The sequence below is a fragment of the Anopheles coustani genome, chromosome 2 (assembly GCF_943734705.1).
Source record: "Anopheles coustani chromosome 2, idAnoCousDA_361_x.2, whole genome shotgun sequence".
NCBI lineage: Eukaryota > Metazoa > Arthropoda > Insecta > Diptera > Culicidae > Anopheles > Anopheles coustani.
Genome location: NC_071289.1, coordinates 83,332,829 through 83,356,479, shown reverse-complemented (window position 1 = coordinate 83,356,479; position 23,651 = coordinate 83,332,829). Strand labels below are relative to the sequence as shown.

The 23,651-nt window shown below is 44.8% G+C and overlaps 1 protein-coding gene across 2 annotated transcripts in view; it reads left to right on the top strand.

Moving 5' to 3' along the window:
* LOC131263015 (tyrosine-protein kinase Abl) overlaps nucleotides 1-20,467 on the top strand; it is a 31,767-nt gene extending 11,300 nt beyond the window's left edge. The window contains exons 3-8 of one of the 2 annotated variants that reach the window (XM_058265141.1): nucleotides 10,914-11,858; nucleotides 12,501-13,087; nucleotides 13,154-13,376; nucleotides 14,482-14,605; nucleotides 14,749-14,828; nucleotides 16,313-20,467. In XM_058265141.1, the coding sequence (XP_058121124.1) occupies nucleotides 10,914-11,858; nucleotides 12,501-13,087; nucleotides 13,154-13,376; nucleotides 14,482-14,605; nucleotides 14,749-14,828; nucleotides 16,313-19,428 (5,075 nt within the window). In that variant the 3' untranslated portion in view covers nucleotides 19,429-20,467. Of the gene's footprint in view, nucleotides 1-10,913; nucleotides 11,859-12,500; nucleotides 13,088-13,153; nucleotides 13,377-14,481; nucleotides 14,606-14,748; nucleotides 14,895-16,312 lie in introns of both variants that reach the window. The other variant, XM_058265140.1, reaches the window with a different exon arrangement.
* Nucleotides 20,468-23,651: the final 3,184 nt, after the last annotated feature.

The window sequence follows — 23,651 nt, the reverse complement described above, 5'->3', positions numbered from 1 at the left end:
GAGCATGTTGGCTCTAACAATACGGCAACGTCCGTCATACCTTAATAAATAAAATAAAATGAAATATTTCTGGTAAAATGGTTGGCTTCATATTTTGCACTATTTGTTTTGAGCTTGCATTTTGTACAATGCTTTGCATATGACTTTAGTGCTGTGTTTGAGGTTTTTGATTATGCTTTTTGGGTTATTTGCGCAACACGATATTGAATTCCAATACGGTGTCATTTGAATACACAATTTTGTCACAAAAAACTAAATTTGTTTATTATTGTACGAAGATTGCTTGGCTCAAATTTTATTTGTTTTTCAATTAGGCTTAAACGTCTCTTGAAAGAAACTTATCCAAACTTGCAACAAAATTGCACCTTTTTCGGTCCATTTTTTACCGACGTTACTCAAGATTCTTTCGATCAATTTAACATCATTTTCATTTATTAATTTTCAACATTTTCCACTACATTTAAATGTCCCTTGGACCGAATAAAGTAGTTAAATAAATAAATTTTCCTAAATTTCTAACACACTTGCCCCTTTCTTCGCCCTTTTTCTTGCGGCATAGGTTAGCATTCATCCGTTCGATATATTTCCCTTGACCTTTCTTCTACAACAAAACCGACCGTGGCCCAACCCCGAAGACGTTGGGATGCCATGTGCTCCCGGCGCAAATCGTGCCCTGGTCCATTTGCAAAACTCTTCTGTTCGTCACCGCGGTTGGTGAAATGTGTGTGACCGCGGGGCCTATTTTTAACCGGCTGTACGCCATCATATGTGGCACCGGTAGGGGGGATGGAGATGGAGCATACTTTGTCGTGGCCCCATGCAGCGCTGATGGTGTTTCATTGCAGATGGTCACTTTCACTTCATTCAGAAGTAACCTCATCCCGTCCGTGTGTGTTGCTGCTGTGTGCAATATCGAATGAGTAATATCAGGTTCTTCATCGTGCCGCAGGCCAGGGTTCTTTTCGGCGTTCTAGGAAGGAAACAACGGAGCGTTACAAATTACCTCCACTTGTTTGCAGGTGATTTGTCGTTCGCCAGCAAAACAATGTTCATGTTTCTGCGTGCCTCTATCAAAGTTCGTTGAGCGTTTTTTAAGCGCGCCCAGCAAGAGACGTATGCAAAGGAAACGGTTTGCGGAACGCGTATGGCGTAGAACGGCAATACATCGTCGATTCATTACACGGCCAATTTACTGTGCATAAATGTTCTACCTCGGGAAACATTGGTCCATTTTCTTACTTCGGTGCGTACGTCAAGCGTCTCTAAGCGGATGTAATTCGCTGTCCGATGAATGGCGGTACTGCAGCAGTTATGGTTATCTGCGGACGATAATCGGGTTGTATTGTGGGGTAGAGGCACCCCCAGTTTTTAACAGGTTTCGTAACGCATGCTTTTGACTTTTTGCAAATATTAACATCACCCTTCGGTAAGGAATGATAATTGTTGATGATACCTCTGTTGAAGTGTGATAAGGTTTAATGTAGTGATGGGCGAACTGAGTAGGAATGAGTGATCGAGTTTAATCTTACTGTTGAATGATTAATTTAAATTCTAACGGATAGTTATTGTAATTTCTTTTTTATTTGAATACTTAACAGGGATTCGAATCCCAAAATAGTGTATGAGTGAGTAAAATAGTTCCTATTCGTCATGGATATTCGAATCCCAAGAGTTGCTAGTTGCTACAGAGAGTCGAATCTCAAACTGCGATACGGATCTCAAAAAGGGATTTTAATCCCAAACTGCGAATTTACATACGAACTGTATATGAATACGCATACAGTTTGGGATTCGACTCTCTATGGCAACTAATAACTCTTTTACTCACTTTTGAGGATCGCTACTCAGGATTCGAATCTCTATGACGACTAGCAACTCTTCGGCTCACTCATTCACTCGTTTGGGATTTGAATCCCTGTCAAGGCTTCAAATCTCTGAGACGAATCCCAAGAGTGAGTAAAAGTGTCACTAGTCGCCACAGAGCGCGGTGGCGCAGCGGTAGCAATCCCGGTTTGGGATTCGACTCTCTCTCTCTGTAACTGTTTTACTCACTCTTGTGATTGAAATCTCTATCTAGCAACTCTTTTACTCACTCATTCACTCTTTCGGGATTTGGCTTCGGGATTTGGAATCCCTATTAAGGCTTCAAATCTCTGTGACAACTAATAACTCATTTTACACGTTTTAAATCATAAAAGAGTGAATTAAAGATTCGAATCATCGTGAAGATTGTTCACTCTGTTTCAAATCTTTTAAAAGAGTTATTTTTGCTCATCACTAGTGTAATGATAAGATCATGTGAGGTAGGTATTTATAAACCCATCTACATCAATATGTTCAACTGAACTGACGATTCTGTTCCGGTAGCTATTACCTTCTTACACATTGTTGTTTTTTTACTGACATGTTGATCGGAAGAATACAATTAAGGGGGAGGGGCAGGGCGAACGGAGAGCGAACCCACCGTGTTCCGGTCGGGTGCACCGGAATGCACCGATTCCCGGAGCATTATTGGGGAGCCAGCGGTTTTATTAGCGTCTTCCCACGCAGCGCATTCTTGCGCCATCTTGGTGGGTACGGTTTTACGGTGATCCAAATATTGCTCCCCCCTCAAACGACGCTCTGCCGGTGATTTATCGTTCTGCGCTCGTTTCGCTTCTCGGCGGCACTCGCGGATGTTTTGATTGGTGACACGATGATGGTTTGATTGTAATACCCGTAAGACTGCATTGGTCCAGAGGAGAGGGAAGTAGGGGCGGGAACACCACCACCATCACCAACAATCTAACATTCGCCGCCGTTTCTTTCGGGAGGCCCCGATTTCCAGAAGCCGGTCCGGGTCGGGCCGGGCCTTCGAGAAGCAGCAAAGATTGATGGTTGTTTCCCCTGGCGGTACATAAACACACTGACAAATACACATACATACAGGCACCCCTACAAGCCACAAATGGGCCTCCGAAGTGCGCTTCCGAGGGTGCCGGGTGTTGCTTTTTTCTTCCCCCGTCGTTCCTCCGGCCAATGCCGGCAACACTCTCGTTACGGCCTGCCGTTTCAATCTGTTTATACGTTTCCTGTGTTTCAATTTCCTTTTTCGGCCCGGGCACACACACACACACCCGGCGAGTGGAAGTGGATGATTTTGGTGGCCCCGCGAAGATCGAGGCGGGCACGTTTTGGTTACAGCGCCGGGCCGCCGGACACGAAATTCCCGTGTTGAAAATGATGAGGGCTTCCCGGGTTCGTTCGAGCCTGTGTGTGTGTGTGTGTGTGTTTGTGTTCCGAAACGAACGAATGAGATGGATCTGTGGAAAGCGGAGGGCATATGTATCGTGTCCATTCCAGCCACCGGCGCTTGGGACGCAAGGGGGAGAAAATGGAGGCGAGTAGGAAAGGAAGCAAGCAAGTGTTATAATTGACCGGCTTGCGGCTGGCACCACACAGGCCTCTCTCCCTCTCCGAGCTGGCTGACTTTGACCCCTCCTCGGACGGTGTCCGGGGCTGGCTTTGGCGGAGCACGCCCGTAATGGGAGTTACGAAAGGAAATTCAAATAAACAGTGTAAAATACTCTAACGGAAATCACGGTGCCAAGCGGCCGGTGTCCGTATCGATAGCTCCGGGCTACACCGATTTCCAGCACGATATCATAATCCGCCTCGTTGGAAGCTACGTAATGTGTCTACACCCGGCTGAATCCGGTGTGGGCAGTAGTTGAGTATATTACCGTATAAACGAAACGGGGCAAACGCAAGCCATTGGTTCGAAGATTATTCACTGGAAATAAAGGGTATCCCTTGAAGGGAAGCTGCGTTCAAATGATTTTACATAAACAAGATCACTCTAGCTGAAATCTTTATCAAAATCAGACTCGATCGATAAGAAGAGTGAATAAAGATCATTGAATGTAGAATGTATTAGTAAACAACATTTTTGCAATTGCAATAGAACTTCAGTTTATCATTTTCACCGAAATAGAATTACGACTGTAAGTGCAATAACACGTCATTGCACTTCCAACGAGTAAGGCTGATAAATGCAAATTCGTTATTTATTTCTTCATAAATTTGGTTATGGCGGATTTTGCCGTATTGCAAAAACCAATCTGCTCTAACTTTTTTTTGTTTGCTAAAACCAAATCTGCTCTAACTTTTTTTTTGTTTGCTAAAACCCAATCTGCTCTAACTTTTTTTTTGTTTGCTAAAACTCAATCTGCTCTAACTGCCTTTTCCTCATATATGAGCATTGCAATATATCAGAGTTGTTTTGTTTAAAAAAGTTATTTTTGCTCAACAAAATGAGTAACTATTAACAAACATGTTGTTGTTGTTCAGCTGACGATGTTGTTACTTTGAATTACACATACTTTAAACAAATAAGTGTTATTTATTCACCTACATAACTAAAACCAAGCAATTACTTAATAAGCTTACTTTTGCTTAGCGTTATTCTCGATGATTGTTTTAATTATTTTTTAAGTTTCTGTTATGTCACTGATATAATTTTGATTACTTTTTTTCATAAATACTTCTGCTGAATGTCTAAAATTAAAATTTCAAAACAAAAATACGACCAGGGTTGTAATCCTCAAGGGTTAACCACCGTGCTTCGAGCTGAGTGACAAAGTTTCTCCCGAAGAAGACGTCGTGGCGAAGGAATTTCGGAAATAAAACTCTCTATATAAGCGAACCCTCGTTGGGGGTTTTCCCTACGAAGCACCTTACGCCATTAACAATCTCACTGTAGAACCGTATTCGGTGTAGTGGTTCTATCTTTTATGGGAGTAGTGTTGGCTATTCCAGTATTCCGTGCGAATGCCGCTCATCTGAGATGTTACAAGTGTTGCTGTTGGTTGCTTGTTTGCTCGGGTTCGCGATTGAACCTTGCGGCTCAACCTTGGCGTTAGATTCAGATCGTTTGGTTTTCGCGAACTTTTTTGACTCATCGCACGATTTCACAGAAATCGGAATTCCATCGTTTTTTATTCGGGCAAACAAGAGACGAGTAGCCTTAATCAACAGCCCGAGGTTCCCACCGACCGCGAAGGTGTACCAGAAGAGATCGAGCCGTAACAGCAGCCAGTCGAAAACCAGTTCTGGTTCAATTAAAACATCAGCGAGCACATCTAGGTTCGGCGCGAGATAACCTCTGGATGTCTCCCCGTGCCACTTCAATGACAACACCGGGGACGTGGACGCGGTATCCACCGCCAGTCGTTCGCCTTCTTGGTCAGCTTCTTCCTTCTCGGGGGTTGGGTACGAATTCGAGACATTATGTGCAAATGTGCCAATTGAATTGTGGTTTCGTACTACTCGCCGCGCTGCTTCTACTGATACGACAGTGTAAGCCTACACCATGCTTTTGTAGAAAAAGAAAATGTCTAACGCTGCCTTGCCCCTTCGGTGATCGCGCGAGTGAATTTCCGATTGCGTGCTGCGGTCACATCGCGGATCACTCCCATAGGGCACGGAACATCACACACAGTGTGTGAATCCCCTACCCCGGCGGCACCCTCGGTGGCGAGTTCGTGAAACCCCGAGGTAGTTTGATTTCGTCGAAGTTACGTCACGTCGAATGGATTCATTCTGTTTTATTTTTCTTTAATCTTCATTTCGTTGTAAAAATATCATATCTCAGTTCCCTCGTTTGTAGGCCGAGATTGTAGGGACGTGTGGCCTCGCATGTCGGTGGGTCGTTGTGGGACCCGGTTGATAGTTTGCGATGATTGAAATTTCATCGCTTTTTCGTTGTTACCCACGACAGATACATATGCTCGCGGGTCCGCGGTCGTTGCTGGGGAGCAATTTAGCGAGTGGAAGTGGTTTTAATGTGGGAATCGGTGCCCATCCATTCACACGATTTGGTCGCAACGATTTGCCGATGATAGATGGTGGCGCAATAGTTCTACATTTGAAGACTTGCTACATTGATGTCTCAAAAGGGAATTAATCATGTGTTTTACATAAAAGTAAATACTTAGGGCCCTTAAAAAAATGGGATCCGTTCTTAATTTCTGTATTTGTAATGACTTACAACCATTGGTGATTGGAAAAAATAAACAAATAAAATGAATGAAGTAAATTTTACTGTAATGTTGCATTATTTTTATGGTTTCTAAAAAATTGCTTTGTGCTTGGTTTGTCTTACTGAAAATTTGACGAAATTTTAGACAAAATCGATAAAATGATTGAATTTTGCATGTTGTTCAGATCCTTCGTGGCTTGTTCACGATCGTCTGTTGCTCGGTTATGACGTTTAAATTTTTAGTAACAGATCATGCAACCATTAGGTTGCCCTTAAAAAATAGTTGGTTGGTTTACGACTATACCACAGAAAGACCATTTTTAAGGGAAATATAGCGGATATGTTTGATAGCGTTTGATTGAATTACTTTCGATTAACAGTTATGAGCAGCAAATTTTGCTTCTTAGGTTCTCATTTATTTTTTTTTTTTCATTGCATCCTTTCTTTTGTGTCCATGACACACAGACATGTTTGCCATATTTGGTCAGTTGTTTCCACCTAATCACTAAAATTTGCAACTTTTTTTTTGCCTGCTGGAAGTGTTTCTAGAAACAAACCAATAACAAGAGACACGTTTTATTTGTCTTTTCAATGTATTAAGCTTTAACGAATATGCATGCGTGTATATTGCAATTTTATAATATCAGTGCTAAACAGTTGTGCATTCCGAAACGAAAACCTTATTTTAATCGTAGTACTAAATTAGAAAATCTCTAACCCCCTAACTAAGGCCTAACCTACAGCAAAAACTTGGTGTTCAAAAGGGCTTTGGGGTAAAAATTAATTGGCAACATTTATTTAACTTTCGTGCTGGGAGGTTTTCGATTAGACGTTGATAGTATTTAATTGTATTTCCAGCCCGAAAGATTATAAAGTATGCTAGTACCAAACTTCGTTATGAGCTATCCAAAGCTATTTTTTGCCAATTATTTATCGGTTCTTTGCGAATATTTAAACAGTCTGTTGACTCATGCCGAATGGACCTTTACCGTACAAACGTACTTTTCTGCTCGAACAAAATGCAAATAGACGGAAAACATGTTGCAACACGTTTTCGATCGGGAAAGTTTTAGTTTGTTGTAACGTGACTCCCGTACCAATTTGATGCTAAAATTTGTTTGCCTCAGACATTACCAGCAGTGTAACCTCCAATTGCTGGTAAAATAATCCTCCATCAAAGTCCAAGGGCAGCATCTTCATCATCTCTTCCGGTGTGCCGGCCGTATCTTTCCGGACCCCATCGTCCAATCTGGATGTGATGATCGATCGAGTTTGAAAACAAACCGACTGCTCGTAAACCCTCTCGTGACGTTGTTCCATTTTGCTTTCTGCAACCTCACATTCATCTCTACCATCCAGCTTACTGTGACGAATTGTGGTGTTACAGCGCGGCGGCCACGGTGTCCGGTTTCTTCACCCTCTGGTCTGACGTCTCTCCTCTCCCAAAGCACACACATGATGACACACCGCCGCGGCTCTCCGGTCTCTGTTTATAAAGTGGTTCCCACCGATTTGTTTGTGTACTTTATTGTTGTGACGTTGTACACTACTCGGCCTCCCCAATGGGGGTAGCGCCCGGTAGCGTTTGGACTCCTCCACCGCCGGCGTGGTGCTGTTTATATTTACACTCTGGCCACAACGAGAGAGACCCCCACCCTCGTTGGCGAGCTGGCTTCCTTTGGAGCTCGCTAGAGGTAGAGCGATTGCCTTAAGCCGTCCAGCTTGTCTTGTAGTTGTGAGATGCTTTATTTGATTTCTTCTTTTACTTCCGCCCATTTCTTCCTCCCGAGGGGCGGGCGAACGCCTGCTCGCCTTTTTCTTCCCTCCAGGTTGTCGCGTGATGCGCATTGACCTAAACCGCGCGCGGTCGGTACAAATGCAGCGGGCAAGAAGCAGATGAAACCCAGGGTAAAACGCTCGTTACGTTGTGGAGAGGAGGAGGTCCGTGTAAGACGACACTTCACTATGCACACGAAAGTGAAAAAATGATAGATTTCTTCACATAGCGCTTCACTTCGTTATGGTTGTTGTCTAGATGGGGGCCGGTTTTTTTTTGTTTATGGTTTTCTGTATTGTATCAAACCCGTCGGTGGGACGCATTCGTCCATTGTTTTCGCCTTCAATTACGGTAATGATACATTTTTAATTTTTCACAAACCATTAACTGCGAACTGAATGACTCATAGTGTTGGAGGGTTTCGAATTGAAGGACAAATGCCCTTTTTTTGTATGGCCAACTCAATGGAAAAATAAATAGTTCGTTTCCCTTTTGCGCCGATGGAAAATTCATCTTTTATTGTCAGTCAAAGTAGATTAAACGAAATCGGGAGTTTCAAATCGTATATGTTTAATGCAACTGTTTACCAAATCGATACAATAGCACCATTATTAATCACACAAAAAAAATAAACATGCTTTTTATTAGACAACAATTCCCATATGTTCTTCCTTCCGCTGTTGGGGAAACCGCGTGGTATTTATGGGCGAGATTTATCGACAGGAAATTATTGGAGCATGGCGCTCGGTAAAGATTCTTTCGCTTCACCCGACAGCTGATTCCGGTAGAACCGAAACCCCCCAAGGCAATCGCACGTGGCAGCAATTTATGTTTCACGTATGAACAAACAATCTCTATTGTGTTGTGGGTGATTTTGTTGCGCACTTCCTCTCTCTGCCCGTGTCCAACACATAAGCCACGACATAATGCAGCTTGGCCAGCATCCAAACTGCGGACAACACAACAGGCGACATAAAAGGTGCATGGCGTGCGCCATTTGGGTGATGTCAAGGTCAGAACAGCATGTTTGACAATCGTGCATCATCCCCCTCGTCCGGGTTGGCCTCCCTCGGTTGAAGTAATATCGATCGACGGGCTAACAAGACTTCCACTCGGGGTAGTGTTGGATGCCCGGGAAGGGTTACCCACTTATCGCTGGTAGTTTATTCATGTTGCGTTGGGTGGCCAAGACATGCGATATCTAATAATAGACCGATGGATAGTTAGCGGGAGGGAGCGTTGAGTCACCTCGGAGTTGATTCAGAATCCGGCAGCCGATTTGCAACCCTAGAGAAAATTCGACGAAGTCATGTGTATCACCGGGTGGTTTGGCGAAATTCCAGCCTTTTTTCCATTCGTAACATTTTTGTATCGCTTTGTTTCCTGCTCTGGATTTACAGGATTTTTCAGATGATATCATAACAGTAGCAGTATTTATTCTAGCTGCAACACATGATATTCCAACAGTGCCAGTTGATTTTATAACGCAATCATGTTTATCGTAACGTTGTCATTAGAAATTATAACCGTAGTATTTTATAAAGTTAGTATGGCAGATCGAGCGATGTACGTAACTAGCAAATATAAACATATATCACACAAAATCAGACTCCAAGGTATTTCAACAGGTATGTTGACCCACCCGGTAAGGTGGGCTCATCTCGTATGAATCGCTTTGATTTCATTAGAAAACGAAGGGAATTCTTAAACAAGCATTGCTGATTAAGCTTCATGTTAACTGCATGTCATTTATTTTACATTTTTTTTGGAAGCTATTTCATTCCAATGAAATCGAAGAGCCACTTGCTATGTAGATCAACCTTGGGCTGTCATTCGGTGATATACGTTTACACTCGCTAGTTGGGTACTTCGCTGCTGTACAACAATTATAATATCAACTGCTACGGTTCTGATTTCAACTGACAAAGTTGTAATAAACATGATTGCGTTATAAAATCAACTAGTACTATTGGAATATCATGTGCTGCAGTTAGAATAAATACTGCTACTGTTATGATATCGTCTGAAAAACCCTGTATGTCACGATGAAACCGTGTGTCTAACATATTTAAATCTTTTACTAATGGATACTAATAGTAAAACGAGCTTAATTACAGTAGAAGAACTGATTGTTTACTTTAATTGTACTCAACCAGTCCGTTGGGGTGGGGCGAAATAAATTCCTCCTAAATAATATATGCAAAACAATGCCACTGAACTTCACGCCGGATGCAACCAGCGATATTGCAACGTTCCACCCGACGAGCGCCAATAGTAGAGTGGCCACAGAAATGGGGCAAAGCTCGGCTGCACGGACGGACCGAACCAGGCAGGCGGACACGTTATGGGAAAAGCAGCATTCTTCTATAATGATGTATTTGCTGGTGAATAATGATGGTTACCATAAATAACATCTCACCACCAGCGGCCACTCAGCCAAGGGAGGGAAAGTGGTCGTCAAGACGTCCGCCGCCGCCGCCAAGACATATCAATCGTACTCGCACTTTCGTTCGTTCGTGTGCGAAAGCACATTTACTTTCTTTTCGCACGCGCTCGCGGCCTAAAGGCAAGGGCGAAGGAAAATGGCTCCTCGATTGATGTTTTCGGGGAGGCACATATTTGAAGGTCTTGCACCGGGGACGGGTTGGTTCGGGCAATATTGGACGGGCACATGCGACTTCGAACGTCGGGAAACCGCCAACGTTTTAATAATATTCCATCGCGCCGGGCGAACGGTGCGGGCCGACTTTCGCGTTGCTCGGCGGAATTTGCTCCAATCTTTTTCCACCCATCCGGGCTGGCCGCGGCCGAATGGAAATTATTTTCCCCATCCGAACGGCAAGTGCAATGAACTTTGGTTTGCTTGCGCTCCCACCCCCGGGGTGGGTTTGTAACGGGAGTATAATTCACATATGTTAGTAGTGTTATTCGCGAACGGAAAAAGCACACTTTTGTGCCCTGATTTGTAAACGAGGTCGAGTTTGCAAATTGGTAATTGTGTTTTAATGCGCTTTTTTTTTCTTAGCAAACCCCCGTTCACTCCAGATTGCGGCCGCAACGGTGAAAAGCAGCTTGACTAATGACGTGTGTTTGCTTGTTGTTGTTGCGCTATTTCAGAGGCACTCCTGCAGTCCCGTCCCCTGCCGCACATACCGCCACCGGGCAGCCTGCTGCCGACGGATCTGCTCGGTCAGAATCAGGATGGGCTGGAGAACCACACCGGCACGATGCACTCCCAGGGCAGCTCGAACACCGCACAGTCCAGCTTCGAGACGGCGCACCGGTGGACGTCCAAAGAGAACCTGCTGGCGCCCGGGCCGGAGGAGGACGATCCGCAGCTGTTCGTGGCGCTGTACGACTTCAAAGCGGGCGGCGAGAACCAGCTGAGCCTGCGGAAGGGCGAACAGGTGCGAATCCTTTCGTACAACAAGTCGGGCGAATGGTGCGAGGCCCACTCCGACTCGGGCCACGTCGGTTGGGTGCCCTCGAACTATGTGACGCCGCTGAACTCGCTCGAGAAGCACTCCTGGTACCACGGCCCCATCTCGCGGAACGCCGCCGAGTATCTGCTCAGCTCCGGCATCAACGGGAGCTTCCTGGTGCGGGAGAGCGAGAGCTCGCCGGGCCAACGGAGCATCAGTCTGCGGTATGACGGGCGCGTCTACCACTACCGGATCCAGGAGGATTCCGACGGGAAGGTGTACGTGACGGCGGACGCCAAGTTTAACACGCTCGCCGAGCTGGTGCACCATCATAGCGCGCTGCACGAGGGCCACGGGCTGATCACGCCGCTGCTCTACCCCGCACCGAAGCAAAACAAACCGACCGTCTTTCCGCTGAGCCCCGAGCCGGACGAGTGGGAAATCTGCCGGACGGACATCGTGATGAAGCACAAGCTCGGCGGTGGACAGTACGGTGAGGTTTACGAGGCGGTCTGGAAGCGCTACGGCAACACGGTGGCCGTGAAGACGCTGAAGGAGGACACGATGGCGCTCAAAGATTTCCTGGAGGAGGCGGCCATCATGAAGGAAATGAAGCATCCGAACTTGGTCCAGTTGATCGGTAAGTGGGTAAGGGAGAGGAAATGATGAAAGGGTGTTCAGCTTGAGTCTGCAAGTTGAAGATTCCTTTTTTTTTTATTTTTTAACTCCTTAATCGACTGATGGAAGGAAATCTAATGTTTACTTAAATGATGTAGAAACCTCGTAATGCAAAATACACGGTGTATTGAATTTTTGCCGTTAATTTGAATAAATTATGTATTTGCGTCACAATATTCAGATTAGTTCGAGAGAGCAATCGGTTGATCACCTTAATTATATTTTGCGCAAGTATAAGAAATTTCATTCATTTGGTATATGTGTGAGGAAGATCAGCTAAAGGAATTTCATTGAACAGGGCGAGCTTAAACAAGTTGATTGTACCATTGAAGTTCGAAAATAATCGTCAAATCTCATGAGGGCACCGTGAAACCCATCAGGGCTTCGTTAAACCTCGATGCCAATCGATTTGATTTTTAAACTTTAACTACGAATTACAAGGAATTATTGGAATTCGTTTTCCAATCCATGAATAATCAATTGTTTAACATTACTATGTAAAAATCCATCAGATACCCTTTACATTCCTATAAAAAAAGACAATTTCTTTTGCTAATTCGTTAAATAGTGTGGCTTATTAAATATACTCTCTTTACCCTTGCAGGTGTTTGTACGCGGGAGCCTCCGTTCTACATCATCACGGAGTTCATGAGCCACGGCAACTTGCTCGATTTCTTGCGTACGGCGGGCCGAGAAACGCTGGACGCCGTCGCCTTGCTCTATATGGCCACCCAGATTGCGTCCGGCATGAGCTACCTGGAGAGCCGTAACTTTATCCATCGCGATCTGGCCGCCCGCAATTGCCTGGTCGGGGACAATAATCTGGTGAAGGTGGCAGACTTCGGGCTGGCCCGACTGATGCGCGACGACACCTACACCGCCCACGCCGGGGCCAAGTTTCCGATCAAGTGGACCGCCCCGGAGGGCCTGGCGTACAATAAGTTCAGCACCAAGTCGGACGTGTGGGCCTTCGGTGTGCTGCTGTGGGAGATCGCCACGTACGGCATGTCGCCGTACCCCGGCATCGACCTGACGGACGTGTTCCACAAGCTGGAGTCCGGCTACCGGATGGAGCGACCGCCCGGCTGCCCCCCGGAGGTGTACGACCTGATGCGCAAGTGCTGGCAGTGGAATGCTCAAGATCGGCCGACGTTCAAAAGCATCCATCACGATCTCGAGCATATGTTTCAGGTAATTAGAGTTAGGGTGTCTCTCTAGCGCTAATAGGTCTTATTCGGATAGATTTTCTGTTGACAGGAATCCTCCATTACCGAAGCGGTCGAGAAGCAGCTCCAGGGTGTGGGCGTCGTACCGATGCAGCTAACACCGCAGATGAGCAAGAAGCCGCACATGGGCATGCAGCAACAGCAACAGCAGCAGCAGCAACTGCTTCCGTCGCAACCATTGCAACCGCAAGCACCACCGCCTCAGCAGCAACAGCAGCAGCCGCAACATGAGCCAGCTATTACTCCTATTTCGGGTAAGTTTTCAATTTATGTGAGCCTGTTCGAAAATTTCCGATAAAATTCACCACTTATTCACACTTCGTTCTTCTGTCACGATATCCGCAGTTTAGGTGATTTTCGCAAAAGCGAGGCTAGTAAAAACTTTTATGCTAGGTTCACATAAAGGGACAAAGCAAGCTTTGCCAACGATAAAATGCCAGTCGGTCAGTCCACTCACAAAATCTACGCAAATGTGTTTTTCGGTCAGCTAGTGATAAATTTGGTTTGCAAAAAATTCCGTACTTGGTATTGAGTTTGCATTGAAGCACGAAGCATTGTTGTTTGCGATAATAGTTTGCACGAAGCATTGTTGTTTGCGATAATAGGGTGTTGAATCATATAATGAAACACTTGAATTAGTTGGTGGAATGTTTCTAATCGATACAGGAATAATACAAATCAGCTCTTGAAGTTTGCAATCATATAATGGAATGTTGCATACATTTCCTGGAGGTATGCAATCCTGCTCTGGATCACTGAAACCAGATGTGGAGCTATATTTTGGGTTCTGTTGAATATTACAACTGTCATGTTGCAACAATGTTTGTGGGTATAATGTTTATTGATAAGATTAGTGCAAACATATTACCTCCCTGCTAATAATTTACAGTTCAACAACATGCACATCCACACTGCATGGAATTTCTTGTGCATCGGATCGCCGCGAATAAAAAATATTTCTATAGATTAAAGCGTTACGCAAAACTTCTGTTAGAAAACAATTTCAGATTATGTAAACAAAAATCTCAGACTTATGATTTCTAAATGGACAATATGTTGAAGTATTTATACTAGATTCACATATGGTAACACAGTTTGAATCGCTTCTAGAAATGCAAAAATATAAAGCAGCCTTCCAAAAAACATAAATTACAAAGCTATAGGTTTATTGAATAATCAATTTTCCACACTCTCACAGTCATTGCTGGGCAGCCATTACCTTTTGGCAGTGATATTTTTCCATTGATCCATTCACTAATTCCGAAATTTGTACCAATGCCAAATTGGCTTCACTCCCCAAAAAGTCACCTACACAAGATATATTTAATATAACTTCACCGCCTCTTTCTTGTTTCCCAGATTCGGGTTCCGGTTCCAAGTTTAGCACGTTCGGCAACAAGCAGCCCTCGACTGCCGGTGTGCAGATGCGACGGACGACCAACAAGCGTGGCAAAACAGCGCCCGCTCCACCAAAGAGAACGAGGTACGATTGTAGTATTGCTTCATCTCGCTTTTCCTCCCATCGTATGCGCTGCGAATAATTTTTAATCAATAATTTTGTTTTTCTTTCCGCTCGGGGCGCATTCCTGCGACTTCACTTGCATCTTGAATTCAACGAAACCAAAGTCTGCTTTCGTCCAGCCGCGACTCGACGTACCGGGACGATGATAACTGCAAAATCGGTGACTGCGAGCAGAATGCAAATGGTACCGCTATTCCCATCACAAAATCGTCCTCTTGCAGTAGTTTCCTTATCGATAAGCTGTTTCGAGGTATTTCTGTCCCCATCTCTGTGCCCCCCTGAGGGGGGCATGGTAAATTGGTCGTTTAGGCTTTGAACTTTTGTGCTAACGCATTTCTAATTGCTGCATACCCCCTAGTGAGGGTAACAAAGCGAAAGTGGTTGTCCAATTCCTCGCGAAACCATGGTTGTGTGTGATCTAACCCAGGAATCGGGAATCCGCTCTATTAACTATTAAATCTTTGTCTAGTTTAATATTGCAGCAAGAAAAACTCTTTATCAAATTTATTTCAATTCTAATTCAAATCTTTTTTTTTTGTTACGAAATGGCTTGGTGATGCCGTTTCCGGAGGTTTAATAATTGTCACTAATCTGATATTCTCATGGAACAATTTTCTTTCTGACCCCTAAATTAACCCATGCGTGGTGTGTTGGTTTCTTACTTAACAATAGCTACGGTGTTTATGACCACATTATAACACTATTTGAACAGAAAGTATTTTGTAATCACGAAATGTAGGTTTAATATCTAGTTGATGGCTTGAAAAGGTAGGCCTTTGCCTCGAACCTATCCATGATTGAAATAGCTCCTCATCTTTTCTCTCTCCAAGGCATCTGGGTTCAAAATTGCTCACTCACTTCGGTCTCTATGGCATCTGGTTCTGCCTCTAATTCATCACTTTATGTTTCGTGTCCATCGGGGTTTTGTCTTCTGATTTTAATGTTGTTCCTAGCAAACAAAGTTTTTTATTTAGCATGAACGATAACATGAAATTTATTGTTTGCACTAATAATTTTAAAATGAAGTAGCCTTCAATGCAAACATTTATTCTAAATTATTATCAAATTGAAGGTTTGATATTGATAAAAATATGAAAATACGTTTATATACCCGAACTCATCGCCTCTGTGCAGATTTTGAAATGCGCAAATAATACTGTACTCGAAAAATTGATAGAAAATACATAGCAATAGGCACAAGTTAATTTTAAAGCATAAGTATATTTTTTGTTGTTGTTAGAGTGTAATTGTCTAGGAAAAGTACAACCGGGATTTTGTTTTTATTTTCGTCAAGTCACAAAAGTTTTTGACTACGAGGTAAAACCAGATGCGTTAGATACAAAAGTTGATGAGTTTTTATTTCAAAACCCAATGCCGTAAAGATAAAAATTGATGAACTTTTTCAATACATGGTGCCTTAGAGACAATATCCTCTGCTTTGGAAATAAAGTGTGTGAACAATGACTGTCGTGGGATATTTGTAAAATCATCTACAATTCTGTGGCACGAGTATCAGTATATGTTAATTCAAACTAAACCAAACCCTCTAACATGCTTTTTGATCGAACGGAAACTAACTACAAGCGTGCGGTGGTGTGCTTTTTGATGTGTTTCGTTGTTTGTAGGAATTGTACCTTTTTCACTGACACTTAACTTTTTCTCTTTTAGGGTTTACACGTGATATGGCAAACCTAATGAACCGGGCGACCGATTCCGAGAACGAACAGACGGAAGTGACGCCCGACACCGATACGGACAATCAGGAACCGATCGGGTTTCAAAAAACGCCTCAGCAGAGCTCCTCGTTCAAGCGGGCACCCATTATGGGCAATCGTGGGCTAGAGACACGCGGCAGCAAGCGTTTACCCCAAGCGTCGCAGTCGGGTCGCCGTGATCCCTTGCCACCCGGTGGCATTAGTGGCATCAATAATCAGCAACAACCGATCGTCGGTGCGCTGGAGGTGCAAAACGTAAAGAAAGCAATCAATCGCTACGGCACCCTGCCGAAGGATGCCCGAATAGGGGCTTACCTTGAGTCGCTACGACAAAGTGATGGCACGGTCATCCAGCAACAATCGCAGCAGCAGCAGCAACAGCAACAGCCGCCACAGATGGCACAACCGCATGCGGTCGGCTTACCAGCCCTACCACCGTCCGCCGCTGGTCATTCGCAGCAGATGAACCTGGGAGTGGTTTCAACGGCGGAACCACCGCCCCCACCGTTGGCGGCGGCCACCGCCATATCGAACAGTATACTTGCCCAGAGAAATGCAGCCCTCAAGTCGGTGCAACCGCAGATGATTCGCAGCAACTCGTCAAGCGGGGTGACCATGTCCAATTCGGCCACGGCTAGCCTCTCCAAGCTGCAACGCCATCGGACGACCACCGATGGTTCGATGATGACATTCTCCTCCTTCCGCGGTACGGTCGGAAGTAATAACAGTCCGAAGCGTGCCCTCCAACCGACGCTTGCCGATCTCGAGTTTCCTCCGCCACCGGTCGATCTTCCTCCACCTCCGGAGGAGTTCGATATGCCGTTGGAACAGCGCGGTGGTGGTATGATGGAGAAAACGCTAGTAACGCCTTGCAACGACGTACGCAACACGGAACCCAGCGTCGAAGAAGCAAGTTCGAGGTTCGGTGTAAGCTTGCGCAAACGCGAACCATCGACGGATTCGTGCAGTTCGCTAGGAAGCCCGGCCGACGCCATGATGCTGCACGGCGGCGGAACGGCTAGTTCTGATCCTCCGGCGGTATCATCCTCCCTTCCCTTGCCTCCAGCCCACGGTGGACCGAAAGAACCCGGCAAACCGGACGCAAAGCGGTCGACCTCCTCCTCCGCCTCCAACAAGGAACTATCAAATGTGCCAAAGTGTTTACAGCAGAGCGCTGGTGGAGGTTCGAAAACATCATCCTCGATGGGCGGCCCGTACGGTGGTTCTTCTTCCTCCGACCCGGCTTCACAATTAGTCAGTGAGCTGTCGGAAACGATGAATCTTCCCAAGGCTCCCTCCCCGCTACTACTCCCACCGCCACCACCTCCAGCTTCCACGGTACACCAACAGCCAATATCGCACTACAAATCATCGGACGTGAGTTCGCTGCGAAAACAACCGGTGGCGATGTCGAAATCTACCATCCTTCCATCGGGTGGCAGCAGCGATAACTACAACTCCCTGGGTGGTAATGCACCGAGCCAACCACCGTTCAAGGCGCAGCTGAAGAAGGTGGACCCAGCGAAGCGTACACCGAACGTCGCAGTCAAAAAGGAGGAAACCACTACGGGAGGAATTATCGATTTCAAGTCACGGCTACGCAAAGTGCAGGATCAAAACAACGTGGACGGTAGTTCGGCCAACGGTGGCACGGAGCTGAGTGAGTCCGGTGTTATGGGAGGATCGGTGGACAATAACAACAAGGGTGGCCACCAGCATGGGACGAGTAACAACGTGCATAACAGTGTGCACAATAACAACATAACCAGCAATAGCAATGGTAACATACTGAACAATAATGACAACTCTGCGTCCTCCTCATCGTCGGAGAACGAGAACCATCGGTCGGCGGTCCGCAAGGGTGACACGGCCGCTGTGGTACGGAACGGAGGCACAACCAACGCTGGGGCATCGATGGTGGCGGGTGGTGGCAAAAGTCTGCTAATCGAGAACAACGAGCTGAACACGCTGAAGCTGAAGAAAACCAGCTCCTCCTCCTCGCCGTCGACGACGACGATCGTGACCGGTGTGGCGCCGATCGATAGCAACAAGGTGATCGAGCTGAAAAAGACTGAAATCAAGATCGAGCTGAGCGACGATCGGAAGCGCGAAAGTCTGGAGGGCAACTCGCTCAAGGTGGACAGTGTCGGTGGTGGCAGTGGGGACAATCTGTCGACTGGGAGTAGCGGTGCCGGCGGTGGTGAGGATGGTGATAGTAAGCGCAAGAGCACCGGTAGCATTAGCAGCCTGAAGAAGCTGTGGGAGGCGAAAGAATCGCCCAACGATCCGAGTGGTGTGCAGTTGAGTCCGAAGATGGGTACGAAAAGTGCGACCAATATGGTGCCAAAGATGAACAACAATCTGGAGGCGGAAGATGGGACGTCCCCGAGTGGTGGTGGTGGTGGCGCTGGTCAAGATGGACACGATCAGCAGCAGCAACTGCAGCCGAACAACATCGTTGGAAATGTTCCGATGTCGACGGGAACGCTTGGAAATAGCAAAAAACCAGCCGTCCCAATGAAACCTTCCAAATTTTCTTCTATCTACGCAACGCCCGTGCAAAACATGCTTCCACCTTCGACAAACGCGTCGGGAGTGACCACCCAACAGCAGCAAGCAACACCCGTCGCCCCGGGAGGCAATGTCATCTCAAAGTCGAACGACAGCAGCAGCTCACTGGTGTCCGATAAATCGTCCTCCACCGTGTCCTCGTCCACACCGGGCACAGGTCCTCCGACCGGAACTACCGGTTCCGGGCGGGACGGTATCCTCGAGTTGGTCCAACTGTTGCAGGCTAGCTTCAAGGTACCGGTCGCCTCCATTTCCGGCTCCCAGTGGTTGGCACTCAGCGACCGGCTCAACTCCCTCCAAGGCTCCTGCGTGACGTTTGCTGACAACGAAAGTTTGCCACCGCACGCCAAGTTTCACTTCCGTGAGCTGGTGACGCGAATGGAGAACCAGGCCCGATCCCTTCGCTCGGCCAGCAACCGCAATGTGCAAGACAACGAAAAACTCGTCCAAGAGGTCGGCCAATCGCTGAAGCAGATATCGAACGCCTTGCTCAGGTAATTTCAAGTAAAGTTGGTTGATTTCGATGAGCAGTTTTAGTCACTGTGTCTGTGTGTGTACGATGCGTTGCCGTTCCGGCCGCCATAGTGGCCGCGGCCAGAGGTTTCCTCTGTTTATGGTTCCATCTTCCGAATCACTGCGGCATGACGCAAGAGAGATAGAGAGAAAGAGAGGAAAGAGAAAGAGAAAAAGCATCTTGAAACATTGTGATTCTGCAGTAGTAGGAAGTATTTCTTTTTGTGTGATGTTTGACTTTGATTATTACGAATCGATTATTGTATATAATAAGAAGGGATTGTATTCTTTTTTTCGTTTTTGTTTTGTTCGTCTCATCTTTTCCGCACACTCAACCTCCCACGGTCCAGGTGATCAAACACTCAAATTTGCTTTACACGATCGTTAGCATTGCTATAAGCGGTCCAAAAAGTCGAAAAATTGGGCTTATTGATGCACTTACGAAATTAGCGTCGATCCCCACCATCGGGTTGGGTGGGCTCGAGTATGTCTGTGTGCGTGTGTATGCGTGTGTGTGTGATTTACGTTTAAAACACTTAGTTGCTGCTCCGGTGTTGAATGGACGACGTCGGGGTCGTGGTCGGAGGTCCAAAGCTTCTGGAGCTTGTTATCCGGGGTCGTACGTCGTCGAGTCGGCTTTAAGGTAGAACTGATTGTATACACCACATTAATAACTTATGCATTTGTACGTATTGATTGATTGAAGTACATTGAAACCAACCAAAACTCTTGAAACAAAAAGAGAAGAAAAGCAGCAGAAAACGATTCAATATTAATAGTAATAATAATACAGTTAACAATTGCAACCCGAAAAGATGATCATCCTGGAAAAGTTTTGCAAAAATAGCTCCCATCCAAAAACGAGTTCTTTTGACATACAGGCTCCTCGCACTAGTGGGGAATGCCCGGACGCCGTGCAATTGTGTGACCAGTGTAATAATTGCACATACACTCTCCCCAACCTTACAACAAGAAGAAGCAATGTGAAAACAAATAGAAAACATGCTCTAGTGGTGTATTTAATTATGATAAAACATTTGAAACGAATTCCAAAAGCGAAAGAACACAAATCTGAAGCGATTGATTAAGCTTTGTGGTTGATCGTTTGGTATAGAAGCAATCTAATCTAGTTGCCATAGATGAAATTAAGAGGTCAGTTTTTAGTCAGTTACATAATCATAGTGCTATACGTTTTTTCATACGTTCCCACATTGGTGATTCCGACGCGAGTTTCGTTTTGCTGTAAACTCGCACGTTCTTCATACGTCATCCAAAATGGCCATCGAAAACGTTTCTGTCGATGAAGCACCAGTTACTGCAGTCGGTACGGTTTAACTTTCAAACTTTTGTAAGACAGATTTAGTAAGGGAGCAAATGCAAAGACGTGTAAGACTGGCTGAAACTGCACTCTTTGTTTCATCTATGGCAACTAGATTGGTTCACTTGTATGAAAAGCGACCCGCCACAACTTGTTCGCAAATCGCGCGTATAATTTATGTCGAACGTAGAAGAACATATTATACTACCCAACAAATTATATGCTCAATGAGATTGCCAAAAATGTCTGATACAATTTTACCTAACACACATACGAATACGGGAGGGACAAAGGCACACGTTCTCAAGACGGGTGGCTTGTGTACACCCGGCAGCCCTCCGTTCCCTTTCGGTAGATTTTCAGTTCGAGTCGAGCTTTATGGTTTTTTAGTTGGTACTCGTGTTGTGTTTACTTGCTTTGGTTTCGTCCAAACAGTCGTCCAACTGCCGGAAGTAGCATTATTTTTGTCAATCGATCGATGGTTGAATGATTGTGAAAACAGTTTAAAAAATGGCAAACGCAGGGATTTAAGTATGATATCAATTTTAAGGAATACATGTGTTTTTAATTATGTCAAAACAACATCGGAATCGCTGAAATGTATGGTAGCAGGGTTACGAGGAGGTAAGAGAGTGCAGAAACGATACTGGGGATGGGATGGGGAGCAGAGGATTTTTTCACCCCTTCCCACTGCAAGTGATAGTTTTAAACAAACACAGCATAAAAACAAAAAAATAACACTCGATAACACACAATGACCGCACTTGGCTGGAAGTCAAGCGCGTCGTACAAGACTGTATAACTTTTATGTTTAAAAACAAGTATCAAAAAAAAAAAGTAAGAAACCCAAGCAAAAGCTAACTAACTCGATGTAGCCTGCCTACGAGACCCGTTTGATAATTAGTGAATTGGAGATTATATTCGATTCTGCTTAGTGCTGCAACCATGCCATTGTGAATGTATATTTTAAATGTTATAATCAAGCAGAACGTGCTTCGACCCAAACCAAATAAAATGAAAAACAAAACGTAAAAAATCAATGGCAATTAATTGCGCTTCATGTGAGATAAACGGAATAATAAAACTAATCCACGATGCGAGTAGAACCGCGTACAGCTTGAGGCATACAACATGGTTGATGATTTCGGAGCTCCACAAAGTCCGCGCTTATATCCGTACTACGTTTACTCCAGCGAATAACACATGTTCCACAAACTCCCGGGGATGCATCCGATGATCCGACGTTTAGCCAAAGAGCTTAAGACTTTTTAAAACATAAAAAGAAAGAGCATGTTTGTCATGTTTTGAAAAGCGAGGTGTGTTCAGGCGGGAGGCGCTGCAGTCACCAGCAAAGTCGTTCCACCAGATAATACCGGTTGGCTGCCCGTGGTCCCAGTTGGTGGATTTATTTATTATACTCTGTTACGCAACCGAATAAAGGAGCGATTGAGAAGATCGATGAGAAGAAGAACAAGGCGCAGAAGGAGGGAATGTTGTGTACGATAATAGCATTAAATTAGCTCCAGACGCTTTTTACTTGAATACGATGAGGCCAGCGTCATCAGTCTCACTTACCCCTTGCTGAAGGGTGGTTTTACTTTGCTGCAAATCAATTTCGGCGTTAGAGTAAGAGAGGGAATACTGTTTGGGGAAATATTACGCCGATAAACACACACAAACACTGCGAAATGCTAGTCGTAAATGGTTATATTATTATCATTAGATTTTAACGTATTCTTAAATTTAAAAAAAGAAATAAGAAACAAAACACGCAGTGTAACGAGTGTCGTAGCAAACGGAGCCAGCCCTCTCTCAACGAAAACTAAAATAGAGCAGATGTGAATTTTTGTTTTACATTGAAAGCGATTGGCCGCGCCGCTTAACTTCCATTTTATTCTTATTTAATCATGAGGATCAGGGGATGGAACTTGAGATAAGTTTCTGATTCGGTAGGCCAACAATTTTACTACGAATAAGGTGATAATGGGGACGTGGTGTGAGGCAGTCACAGTTAATAAGAAAACGGAGGAAAAAAAGAATCGCACAGTGTCAAGATGGCCAATGGCGATATAAGTATTTTATCGAATCGCGAATAACATGCGTGATTTGCGACGAACACGACGGGGCGAAGCGTTGTGCAGCGATAACGTGTCTTCATATAAGATCGCGAGTATCTAATCAGTACGCATTTTTTGTGTTGTTTGGCAGAAGAAAGAAGAAAAACTAAAACTCATGGCGCGCGGTATAAGGTGTGTTCCAGTGAAGCGTTCGAAATCAAAATAGTGGACATCGGAACAAATTAATAACTGAAGAAAAAACAAATGCAAAATCGTACATCATAATCAAAATCGAGAAGCAAAATAAAATGAAAAGGATAATACCAAGTTATAATACCACACGAAAGGCACACCAAGGGACGGGTGCGGTAACTGTAGTAGTAACAACCGTAATGATAGTACTAGTATCCCTCCCTTAAAAAACGGAAACGCGATAAGTGTTGTAAGGACGGTAGGAAGAGGAGCACTGTATGGAACGAACCGGTGGCTGAGAGGGTGTTGGAAGGGTAAATGAAAGGGCGTGTAAAACCATTTAAAAATACAACCCCTAGTATATATAAATACTTATATTTTTAGAAAGCGTGCAAAACACAACCACGAAAAGGATGATCTAAAACCAGAGGAGACAGGAAACACCTTCATACATATACACGTACACTCAATATACATAAAATAAAAAAATATATATATATATACACCCAATATATACATTTACATCTAAAAAGAAAAATCATGTCATGCATATTGATACCTTTATGATATAAATACGCATCATCTCATCCATGAGCAGAAATAACAAAACAACAATCTTTAAACTCCTCGATACAAGCTTA